General features: G+C 37.3%; 2 protein-coding genes across 2 annotated transcripts in view; one reads left to right on the top strand and one right to left on the bottom strand.

The window, feature by feature from the left end:
- LOC113522924 (angiotensin-converting enzyme-like) overlaps positions 1-12,532 on the bottom strand; it is a 240,775-nt gene that overhangs the window by 204,804 nt on the left and 23,439 nt on the right. The window contains exons 2-7 of the mRNA XM_052894822.1: positions 12,005-12,163; positions 10,792-11,032; positions 10,474-10,556; positions 9,746-9,952; positions 8,247-8,416; positions 6,857-6,981 (exon numbers count right to left, since the gene is read on the bottom strand). Of these exons, the coding sequence (XP_052750782.1) occupies positions 6,857-6,981; positions 8,247-8,416; positions 9,746-9,952; positions 10,474-10,556; positions 10,792-11,032; positions 12,005-12,163 (985 nt within the window). The remainder of the gene's footprint in view (positions 1-6,856; positions 6,982-8,246; positions 8,417-9,745; positions 9,953-10,473; positions 10,557-10,791; positions 11,033-12,004; positions 12,164-12,532) is intronic.
- Positions 1,143-6,248, top strand: LOC116413066 (uncharacterized). The gene is made up of 3 exons (XM_031909914.2): positions 1,143-1,282; positions 4,855-5,016; positions 5,995-6,248. The coding sequence occupies exons 1-3, from the start codon at positions 1,216-1,218 to the stop codon at positions 6,204-6,206; spliced, it is 441 nt and encodes a 146-aa protein (XP_031765774.1). The 5' UTR covers positions 1,143-1,215; the 3' UTR covers positions 6,207-6,248.

The following is a 12,532-nucleotide window of genomic DNA, read 5'->3' as shown; positions in this document are numbered from 1 at the left end:
TGAAAGGATATACTTTTAGATTCTAATTTCAGTCGTTAACTGCCATTGCTGAATATAAGTTTTTCCTATAAGAGGAGTTTTTCCAGTAGTTGTCACGATTGACAGGCGGATTGACAACCGCAGTCGTGAAGCAGCTGTGTTTGCATGGCTGTGTTTCGGTTTGAAGGGTGGGATACGGCGTGAATTTACAGGGTACAGAGGAATAACACCTGAGTCCTCAGAAATAGCAACGCATGGGGGGTATCATGTGCGAAACAGTATACTCTGTTATGTCCATGGTACTGCTCATGTCTATAGGCGACGGTTACTACTTTCCATCAGGTGGACCATCAACTTGTTTGCCATTCTAAGTTGTATATAAAAAAAAAGAGACTAAATACAATTTAAATTTTGCGTACCTCTACGGGGTGCTGCATGTTATGTACCTACTTGTATATGTAACTTCTTATTGTACCATGTAGCAAATGAATAAATATGATTTGAATTGCTTTTTGTTTTAATTTAGACTTTTGGTGATGTTTTAAGAGACGCTGCTGCCTACCCCTCTCCCATTAAGCTCCTTTAGTTGCCTCTTACGAGACCCACAAGAAAGCATGCGGTGGCCTATTTCATGCCGGAACCACATGGACATATACTTATAGATTGATCCCTTAAAAATTTAATCAAAATCGGTCAAGCAGTTTAGTTTCTAAATCAAAATTATTGATTTGATCTTAATATTTTTATCAAAGCGAGACTTTGTACAAAAGTCGATTGCTTGGGTACCTCTATCCCATTCGTGTTTCTACTGTAAAGCAGCTGTGTTTGCATGGCTGTGTTTGGTGTGATATAACGTGAATTTACAGGGTACAGAGGAATAACACCTGAGTCCTCAGGAATGGCAACGCATGGGGGGTATCATGGGCGAAACAGTATACTCTGTTATGTCCATGATACTGCTCATGTCTATAGGTGACGGTTACCACTTACCATCAAGTGGGTCGTCAGCATGTTTGCCATTCTAAGTTGCATAAAAAAAAATTGAAGTTTGTTTTATTGTGTAATTTTTATAAATTTAATTCTCTTTCAAGAAATCGAGCAACTAATATATAACATATAGTACTGGCCAGCGGGCATCTTTAATTTAATTACTGTACAGTCGTCGCTTGCTTAACAAATCCGGTTTAGTAGTGTACGAGGTACTATAGTGGTGTTCCACTTACTCAAACTATCATTATGATTTCAATATTTAATATTGTTCCTATTACATTGGTTATATCTTTGATCTGCTGTCTTAAATATGGTAAGTCGATAGATTGAATAAAATTAAATATTTTTGTGCTAATAAATTGTTTTCGAACTTAAATTGTGCTATTAAAATTTATTTTGGGTTGGCAATTGGAAACAAACTAGGTTTTTCGGTTATTTGACAGAGCTTTTTTGTCTTTTTGTTTATTACTTTTACTTGTAACTATTAACCGAGGTGAAAAGTAACCTATATCCTTTTCCATTTCATACAGTACATATGTATCAAATTTCATAATGATTAGTTTTTTTTTATACAACTTAGAATGGAAAAGCTATGATGGAAAGTTTAACCGTCGAGAGACATGAGCAGTAAATGCACATAACAGAGTATACTGTTTCGTCCATTCGTGTTTCTACCGTGAAGCAGTTGTGTTTCCAGGACTGTGTTTCAGGTGTTATACCCATGTGAATTTACGCCATACAGAAGAGTCCTCAAGAATGGCAACACAGCCATGCAAACACAACTGCTGTTGAAACACGTCCATGGGACAGCTCAAGCAATCGACTTTTGTACAAAGTCTTTCCATCTGGTATGACATTGTTTGCCATTATAAGTCGTATAAAAAAAAGGTTTATAAATTTAACTCAATTTACATTTATACCCAGTATAGAATGGATTACTGAATTACAATTAAAAGGTGACTAAGGGATTTTAATGGTAGAGAGATGGGGGGAAAGGGATTGTTAGTAATGGAGAGAATTAATTTATAACCATTTAAAACTTTGGTTAATTCCTGATAAATTCATCATGATGGGCTATTGTTTTCATTCTCATCTCACCCTTCCTGTGGGTGTTGTAAAAGGCGGGGTTACCATTCCATTTTCAAAAAATAAAAATGGTAGAGAGATGGAAAACAGCGTTCCTCTTAAATCAAACTGCGGTTACTATTCGCCTCGCAAGGATGGTCGCTACTGGAACCTCCTTCCCACTTTTTTAAGAAGGGCCTAATTTCAGCAGTGGACTGAAAAAATATATAAAAATATATTTTATATAATAAATATATAAAATATATTTATTATTCAAAATTATTATCATTTTTTTTTAATGATTATACAGGTATTATTTTCATATAATGTGTTTTTTTGAAAAAATGTTTTATTAACTTCTGAGCATTATTATTGACAATGTTGCTGTGATTTTCAATAGTATTTGTTTGTTTAATTTTGTTTATATTTGTTTAATTTTAGTATTGCCTAATTTTGTGTTTCGTTTACTTGTATTTTATTTTGTGCTAGTGGCTACCAAATTACTATTTAAGTATATAATTATGTATTATTTTAGCTGTTTGTTTGCCTTAAATAAATAAATAAAAACTATACTGTGATGTCTACACGAGTAATTACTGCTGTTACACCTTAAGTTGATTAAGTTACGTCAAGTGTTATTATTTTTTAAATTTAAAATATTTCGCATCTTTTTCTCGCTGTATTTATTTACTCATATTAAGACCTAAAAAGAGTGAACGAGAAGATAACATTGGTTGAATTAAGAAAGAATAAAAGAGGCAAAATGCTGGGCCACCACCTTATACGACATGACGATTTTTTTAAGAGCATAGTAGAAGGAAAAATAGAGGGCAAAAGAGGAAGAGGAAGATCGAGGAATAACTACATGGGACAGATAAAGGAAACACTAGGCGTCATGTCGTATTGGGAGATAAAGGATATGGCCTGGGATAGAGCTGGCTGGAGGAAGATGCATGAATTAGTTGCACCGACAAGAGGAAACTCTTAAATGAAAGAAAAGAAGAATTAAGACTCACAGAATTTAGGGCAGTCTATTGTCAGTCGTGTTGTCCAGGCATAGAATAAGCCAACCCTTCCTTTCCCGTGTGTGTCGTAAGGGGCAGCTAAGGGAGAACAAGGGATGAGCAGCAGCGTCCCTCTTAAAACATCTCTAAAGCCTAGCTGCGATTGCCAATCCGCTAGCCAAGTGTGGCAACTATTGACAAAATCCCCAAAGGGGAGGCTTATGTTCATCAGTAGACAGTTAAAGGCATATATGATGAAGATGATGTATTGTCAATCGAGGACTTATTTACGCTCAAATATTGAGAATTGGAAAAAATTTAGGTATTTAGGCCACGTCTTACAAACAAACTAAATATAGTTTATCGACCCGTGAAGCCATATACACACATGTCAGGATTATTTACCACAACATACTGTTAAACTTGACATCAATTGTAAACCACAAAATGTTGTTACAAACAATAGAATGTATAAAATGAATTATCGTCATCTCAGCCATTTTCTGTCCACTGCTGAACATAGATCTCCCACATAGATTGCCATAAGGAACGATCCTGAGCCACTGCATCCACTGATTCCCTGCAATCCATTTAAGGTAATCGCTCCATCTAGTGAGGGTCGTCCTACACTGCGTTTGCCTGTACGGGGTCGTCACTTAAGATCATTCTTCCGCGTCGGTTGTCGGCTCTTCGAGCTGTGACCAACCTATTACCATTTCAGCTTGCCTATCCTTGGAACTATATCGGTGACTTTGGTTCTTTTGCGGATATCCTCATTTCGGATTCTTTCACGCAAACAAACTTACAAAAATATCAGTTACAATCCACTACAGCAACAGTTTTTTTTTTGATGGGTGAAAATGGTATGGTAACCCCGCCTGCGCTAACGGGATACGCTGGCGGAGCACCAGTGAAGGGTGATAGATGAGAATGAAAACAGGCCAGTTAGCCCATCATGATGAATTCATCAGGAATTAACCATGATAGTTTCCAGGGAGAACCGCGAAGAGGTCGACCTGGTTGGGTATATTGCTAGCAATGGGATTCTCAGTCTCCATTACTAACAATTCCTTTCCCCCCACTACAGCAACAGTTACCATACAATACTCTATAGTCGTGACAATAATGTTTCACTATTTTTTATTTAAACGTCCTTTACAAATTAATAACAACATCTTAGGGTGTAACTTGACTAAAGGAGTAGAAAATATTAGTTTAGATAATGCATCTTCAATATGTAATAATACTTGTCATGTAAGTAAATATAATAAAAAAAATTCGGGCGAATTAAAAATATCAATTTACCTGAATTTTGTATTGTACATGTATAAAGCGATATTTTCGCCAATTCTGAATCAAAAAGTGAATTCTTTTAATGAGCTTTTTTTTTATACAACTTAGAATGGCAAACAAGCTGACGGCCCACCTGATGGAAAGTGGTAACCGTCGCTTATAAACATGAGCAGTACCATGGACATAACAGAGTATACTGTTTCGCACATGATACCCCCCATGCGTTGCCATTCCTGAGGACTTAGATGTTATTCCTCTGTACCCTGTAAATTCACGCCACATCCCACCCTTCAAACCGAAACACAGCCATGCAAACACAACTGCTTCACGGTTGAAACACGAATGGGACGGAGGTACCCATGCAATCGACTTTTGTACAAAGTCTCCCTTAATCTTAAGTTATTCTATGTTACACCAAAAACTTCGTGTATTGATTTTATTACCTAATTTTGGCATTATTGAAGTTACATTTTTTGTGAAACACAATTTTGAATTATAAGTTTCATAAAATGAATGTTTTCAGCATCCTCAATCCTTTGCTACGACTGCAACAGTGCGTACGACCCCCGCTGCGGCGAGGAGTTCGACTCATTCAGCCTGGGAATTGTCAACTGTTCCTTACGAGATCCGTTGGAACACATCGCTCCAATAGAGCCGACTTTATGCCGCACAATCAAAATGGAAAGTAAGTCACACTTCCGAATATCAACAGCTGAATTCTACAAATATATAAATATAAATGTAAAAATTTGTCGTGTGCCAAATTTCATTTAAATACAGGCTGTATTTTTTAAGTATGTGAGGTCATTTATAAAATTAGGGTATGATGAGGCTGACATATCCTTATAGGATAAAAGCCTCTAAATAAAAAAGATAAAAAAGGCTGTATTTGAATGAAATTTGGCACACGATAGGTCATATTCTAACTTAACATATAGGATACTTTATATCCTAATTCATACAAGTGAAGCCACGGGATACAGCTAGTATTTATATCTTTGTAACGTGCATAAAAAAACCAGTTGTCAGTTTAAAATGATTAAGACATAAGCTAGTGCTTTGGGGGGGAAGGAATTATAAGTAATGCGGGCTACCAGTCCCATTGCTAGCAATATACCCTGTCAGGTTGGCCATTGTACTGAATTCCAAGTGTATTTTATTCATTATGATGGGCTAACTGACTTGTCTTTCATTCTCACCCATCATCCCTTACTGATGCTCCGCCAGCAAATACCATAAGCGCAGGCGCAGGGCGCAGGGGGTTATCATTCCATTATCATCTATTAAAAAAAACCTAGTGCTTTATTGCCCCTGACTAACGAGACTCCATTAACTGTTTACATTAATTTGATTGATATAAATAACTTATTTTCATATTTTCACCGTATGACCCTTAGTCGCCTCTTACGACACCCACAGGAAATGTAGGTGTGGCCTATTCTATAATGAGGCTAACACGGCTCCTATTTCTATTCTAGTTATTCCTAGAAAATCTAGTAAATTAAGTAATTCCTATTAAAATCACTTAGACAGGCCAACTGATCTGACTTCATCCTCACTTGTTATCCCTCACTGGTGCCCCGCCAGCGAACACCGTTAGCTCAGGCAGGGTTACCATTCCACATTCATATTTATATATATTTATTCGTGATTGTATTTTCAGTTTACGGCAAAGTACGAGTGGTACGCCAATGTGGTTACATACCTGATGAGGAGCAAAGTGAAAAATCGTGCCATCGACAGGCAAGTACTGGCGACTTATTCGTCACTTACTGCTCATGTGATACGGATCTATGCAACTCGGCTAGTTCGATGGACACTCAAAAGATGGCAGTGTATACATCAATATTATTATTAACTGTTCACACATTTTGATTTACGTTATTATTGCATTAATTAAAGAGTGTTGATACTGTACATATATTATTACTTTTTTTTTTATAAAAATCACAAAGTTGGTAAACAAGCGTGCAACCAGTTTGAAGGTGAACCGTTGCTACAGCCTGAACAAACCTATGCCAGAGATTCTATGGTATACAAAAGGCAAACGAATCCATCAAAAGAATCGTTATCGCTAGGGAACCATGAGCTAGAATGAAATAGCAACGCCATATATCTCATTCTAGTTCATATCAACAAATATATTCATTCGTTAAGAGAGCAGGGTTATCACGTACGCGTCCGACCTCGAAGATACCTTAATACGTCCTTTTCAAAGAATCTCTTACTTTATACTCTAGACACTATTTCTTTATCTAATTAATAATAACAAACAAGCTGGGAGCTCAATAAAAGTGGTAGCAGTCGTTTATAATGCATACAGTAGTATAGACATTACTGTGTATACTGTGACGCTCAAGATGCATCTTATGTGTTACTATCCCCAAAGACCGCCACCACCATCCACCCATCAAATTAAAGAACCTTAGAAGCACAACTGCTTGGCTGCAAAAGACGAGTATGGAGTTATCCGTACTGATTGACGAACTTTGTAAAGACTCTCGGATCTAGGTGACTCCACTTACCAGGGTTAGCTCCATCCCTGAAGACTTTAGGTTGGTTTCTGTACGCCAGGAAATATTCGATATGCGCCATTTCGTGATGCGCTGTCACCAAGTCTTTCATGTCTGCGTGGGTGCACATCTTGATTCTGAAAATATGAAGTAAAAAGTAAGTATTAGAAGTCCAATTGTCAAATTTTTACATCATCATCATTATTTCAGTCATTATCCGTCCACTGCTGGATATAAGCCTCCCCCATAGACTTCTTTTTTATACAACTTAGAATGGCAAACAAGCTGACGGCCCACCTGATGGAAAGTGGTAACCGTCGCCTATAGACATGAGCAGTACCATGGATATAACAGAGTATACTGTTTCGCCCATGATACCCCCCATGCGTTGCCATTCCTGAGGACTCAGGTGTTATTCCTCTGTACCCAGTAAATTCACGCCATATCCCACTCTTCAAATCGAAACACAGCCATGCAAACACAACTGCTTCACGATTGAAACACGAATGGGACAGAGGTACCCATTTTTGTAGAAAGTCTCCCTCTGGTAAATCTATCTGCCATAAGAAACAGTTCTGAGCCACTGCATTACTTTTCAGGTCGTCACTCCATCTAGTGGGGGATTGTCCTACACTGCGTTTGCCCGTACGGGATCGTCAGTCTAGATCATTTCTTCCCCATTAAATACTATCAAATCTGAGTAAAAAGGCTTTATAAGTAATTTTCTAAACAAGGACGACTATAACGGAGTTTACAAAAGCCTCAACATACCTTTGATTATTTTATCCTGACCTTTCAAACTTTGATTTTGGTATACTTCTGCTATATACGAGTTAACATTTTATTTCTATCAATTAATTGATCATAATTTTTTAATTCTTTTTCTTCAATATTCTACGCAAGACTGTTCATATGTCATCCGTATCTAATATAACTGATACAAATTATGTCTATACATTCGCTATAAAACTCTTATTTCTAAAGATTTTACAGTGATTCAGACAAATTTGTTTTTAATTTCAAATTCTTGATTACAGAGGGTGAGCACCGCAAAAACAGGTCAATTACCCAGTCCTCATGCTAAAGTACATAGTATATTTCATAAGACATGCTAAATCATCGATGTCTTGGTCTCATGACGTAGATATCGAATACCTAGAGTCCATCCCAATTTACCCAAAACTAAGAAATTGAATCCAGAATCCACTGAAAAGAAAAAAAATGCCTATGGAGGCTGTCAAAATCATATCATTTGTTGGTATTGGAAAGCATTGGCACTTGAGGGAAATTGGTGAACGCTTATAAAGATGATGATCATCATCTTAATATTAGTTGTCAACTGTTCACTGCTGAACATAGGTCTAAAGATTACAATAGATATAATTTGATTGTTGACCATTACCGAAAATCATGACGATTACAAAAGTCCCAGGCTGAAGGCTGACAGTGGATGTGCCTGTCTTGGGGCTGGTCGAACACGCTCAGCGCCCAGAAATCTGGCGGCATGGCGGACATGTTCATTGATACGAAGAACTCCTCGGCCAGTTGGAAAATGGTCAATGGAGTGTAGCCCTGGAAAAGAAACGGCAATTTTTGTATGCAAGTTAGAATAGCAAACAAAGTGTAATCCCAATCGACAGAAAGACTATAAACAAGAATACTCTGCTACATCCATGGTAGCATGGTCCTCATGCCTAACCATTTTCGAGGACTACAGTACCATGCTTTCATACTCTGTGATTTCACTGCCATATCCTGCCCTTCAAACTGAATCAAACAAAGCTATTTCACTACCGAAACACGAATGTAATTATTATTATTACATCAGCTCTTAATTGTCCACTACTAAAACTGCCATTAATTGCCATGTGATCCCAGCACAGAATAGGCCACCGCTTCCTTTCCCGTTGTAAGAATCGACTAAAAGAACTTAATGGTCGAGGAATGAACAGCAGCGTACCTCTAAAAATATCCCCTAGACCTAAACCCGTCTGCAGGGGGGAAAGGGATTGTTAGTAATGGAGACTGAGAATCCCATTGCTAGCAATATACCCAATCAGGTCGACCTCCTCGCGGTTCTCCCTAGAAACTATTATTTTCATTCTCATCTATCACCCTTCACTGGTTCTCCGCCAACATATCCCGTTAGCGCAGGCGGGGTTACCATAATATTTTCACCCATAAAAAAAAATCCGTCTGCCAAGCGTAGTAATTACCGACAAAAGCTCCCAATAGAGGGAGCTCTATGTTCAACAATGGCCAATTAACGGCTGATATGGTATGGTATGGAACAGACCTTCCCCATAAGGGGAGTTTTGAAAGTAGTCGCCGCACTTAGCAGTCGGGCAACAACAGTTAGGTTTTTATGATCAGTGGGATGCTGCTGTCTATTCCTCGACTACTAAATTCCCTTAGACGCCGCTTACGACGCTCGAGACATGAGTAGAATACCCAAATAGACAACTTTTGTACAAAATCTTCGTATGGTAAAAATATGTGATGTGATAATGGGAAAACTAATTTTTTTTTATTTAGTTAATAGCTATTAGATCTATTTGTTATTATTCTATATATACATTATAAGAAACAATTCTCTTTTTGCTGTATAAGTGTTACGCATAATAATAGTTTGTTGCGATAGTTTAAAAAGGACACAGAAGTTGCTAAGGATGTTAGTGATTAGGTAAACTGCTTGGCTGGAGCCAATGTATATAAGTTAAATGAGTGTATGTCGGCTTACACTGAGCAATCGTCGATTTTCAAGTTGGAACGACAGATATTATGAGTACAGTGTACATTATCATACTCAAATTTCCACCAAAAGATGGCTCGTTTACGATTTAATTTAATGCGATAAATCGCTTTGTGTAGGAAAATACAGCACGCGTAATATATCAGTACCTGTTGTATCATCTCCGGGGTAACATCGACGAGGGTTTTCCCAGGGTACGGCAGAGTGAACGGCACGATTCCAGACCAGCTTTGGCCCCACATATCGCCGAGGATGTGCGCGGGTATTGGTGCGGATCGGGATATCCTTTCGGGACCGTACGCTTCCCTGAGGCGACGACGGACGTACGCGTGAAGCAGGTCATACAATGGTTTCACCTGAAATCAGAGAAAGTTAGTTATATCAGAAAACACTGGAGGAAGAATTTGAACTCAAGTAGGTGAACATTTTAACAAGTCAGAATTCACTCACTACTTCTTATGCTACTGCGTTAGGTTGACTAGAAGAAATCTCTTTTAGAGATAAGTTCGCCTTTGCTAACATTGTTATTAACTTATTGTTACAGTATGTTTTAGTGCAATAAAGAATATATAATAGGATTTCAGAAAAAAAAATAGATTAGACGAAAAGAACCACCAATGAATTAATTTAGCAACATTGCTTTATGCGCCTCACTTATCTAGAGATCACCTTCTCTACACTAAATGACGCTCCCCTCGTATAAGTAATAGTAATATTACTTCACACAGGATGGTCAACACAAAAATACAAAAGTCCATATTCTTAAGATATGATCACTCCTTATCCGTCTTTGGAAATGACCTTACTCCAAACATATATTTGGAATTAAGTTACATTGTTAGTGTTTTACATTCTAATTAATGATTAAATTCAATACCTGCTCCCAAACCTCTTCTACTTCTTGCCTTAAATTTCCAGATTCATAAGGGAACATCCAATAAGCAGAAGCGTCCGTGAAATCTGGAAAAAAAAAAATTAAAGCGCCTGTTAAAAATTTAATAGCAATAAAACATAAACTCCACTTAGCTGTGGATCTTAACCGAGTATGTTATGTGAATAAAATGTAAAATTTATAATGACTTATATGTAATGTATTGATCATATTCATATAAAAAATTTACATATAAAATAATTTATATACTGATTTATGTAGACAAAGCAGCGGAATACAGCTAGTTAATAAATAAATACTTACTGTTTAATCTAGCTGCTTGATTAGTTAAATCCACGAGCTGCTCGTACAGATCTCTGATACGTCTCCCTGTGTTTCGTCTCCATTCGGTCCACACGTGGGACAGCTCGTCCCAATCCCTAGAGTGGGACATGATGAATTGGAGTTCAGGTTGTAAATGCAGCCCGCACTTGAATGGCTCATTGTAGGCACAGATCTCGGCTGTATTATAGACTGCTAGCATATCATTTATTATCCGGTTATACTGTAATAGAAATAAATAATAAAGATATTTAATGAATGACTGCTGTACAAGTTTTTGAGTGGCGACCTCGTACAGGCAAACGCAATGTAGGACGACCCCCCACTGGAATGACGGCTTCAAATGCATTGCAGGAAGTCAATGGATGCAAGTGGCTAAGGCTGTTGCTTATGGCAGTCTATGGGTAAAGTTTATATGTTCAGCAGTGACCGGATAATGGCTGATGATGATGATGATGATGAACCCCACAGGTATTGTTGTCTCATCATTATTACGAACTTAACCACATATGGAGTAAAGTCCGCCATTTATACTTTCTAGATGTATTAAAGCTTAATGGTTATATAAATAAACAATATATCAAATCAATAAAATATGTTTAGTTAGTCACGGTACAATATTTTATTAAATTAAACAAAATATTTCATACAATTGTTTAAAACAAAACATATTTCAACTCGTTTTATAAATTATGTAATACAATATGTTAAAATTTTCTTTCATTACACTTACATAAAAACACAGAGCAATATAAACAAATTGTGTAGTGATTGAATCCATTGAATTGAATTATTATTTAAAAAACCAATGAGTATTTTCCCAAAAAATATGAATATTTATTTACTTACTTTGAAGTTTATTATCTAAAAAAATAAAAAAATAATTTTGTTTTGATACAACTTAGAAGTGGTAATCGTCGCCTATAGACATGAGCGGTACCAAGGACATAACAGAGTATACTGTTTCGCCCATGATACCCCATACGTTGCCAATCCTTAGGACTCAGGTGTTATTCCTTTGCACCCTGTAAATTCACGCCATATCCCACACTTCAAATCGAAACACAACCATGCAAACACAACTGCTTTAAGGTTAAAACACGAATGGGACAGAGGTACCTAAACAAACGACTTTTGTACAAGTCTCCCTCTGGTGAATTTGCATAAACATGAATATTAACTCGTATTTACTTACTCTATCCAGTTGATCTGGTGGCAACGCAGCCGATCCGATGATGGAGAGCATCCTCAGCTGCCTAAAAGTCTGGTAATCCCTGACGAATCCACGCGGTATTTGCTGAGCCGCTTCCCATAATCCTCGCTGGAAGAGTGTGTAACGCTGCTGTGCGTCCAACTGAAAACAAAAAGGATTAATTTCTTTTTTTTTTTTATGGAATTCCAACTTGAAATGACAAACAAGATGGCGCCCTAGCTAATAAAAGAAAGTTACAAGTGCATACATTGGTATTCCTGAGAACTATGTGTTGTACCTCAATGCCCTGGAATTCCACTGTCGTACCCCAACTTTGTAATCAAAACATATCCATGTAAGCATTGATTTTTTAATGGATAATGATTAACCCCATCGTGTTTTTGAGATCCGCCAGCGTGACTAGTAAGCAATGATATATGACAATGAAGTCAGGCCAGTTGACCCATCGTGAAGAATTCACCAGGAATTAGCTACGATGGTCTCCAATGAGGATCATGTACCGGTCAACCT

Source organism: Galleria mellonella, unplaced genomic scaffold (assembly GCF_026898425.1).
Source record: "Galleria mellonella isolate WM207_F2 unplaced genomic scaffold, CSIRO_AGI_GalMel_v1 utg2411, whole genome shotgun sequence".
In the NCBI taxonomy this organism is placed as follows: Eukaryota; Metazoa; Arthropoda; class Insecta; order Lepidoptera; family Pyralidae; genus Galleria; species Galleria mellonella.
This window is presented reverse-complemented; position numbering and strand designations above follow the sequence as displayed.

What these genes read in the sequence shown, in the direction of transcription:
- LOC116413066 (XM_031909914.2), top strand. Translation starts at nt 1,216, where the DNA reads ATGATTTCAATATTTAATATTGTTCCTATTACATTGGTTATATCTTTG. An exon ending in GATCTGCTGTCTTAAATATG is followed by an intron (nt 1,283 to 4,854) that starts GTAAGTCGATAG and finishes GAATGTTTTCAG; the next exon opens with CATCCTCAATCCTTTGCTAC. An exon ending in CCGCACAATCAAAATGGAAA is followed by an intron (nt 5,017 to 5,994) that starts GTAAGTCACACT and finishes TTGTATTTTCAG; the next exon opens with TTTACGGCAAAGTACGAGTG.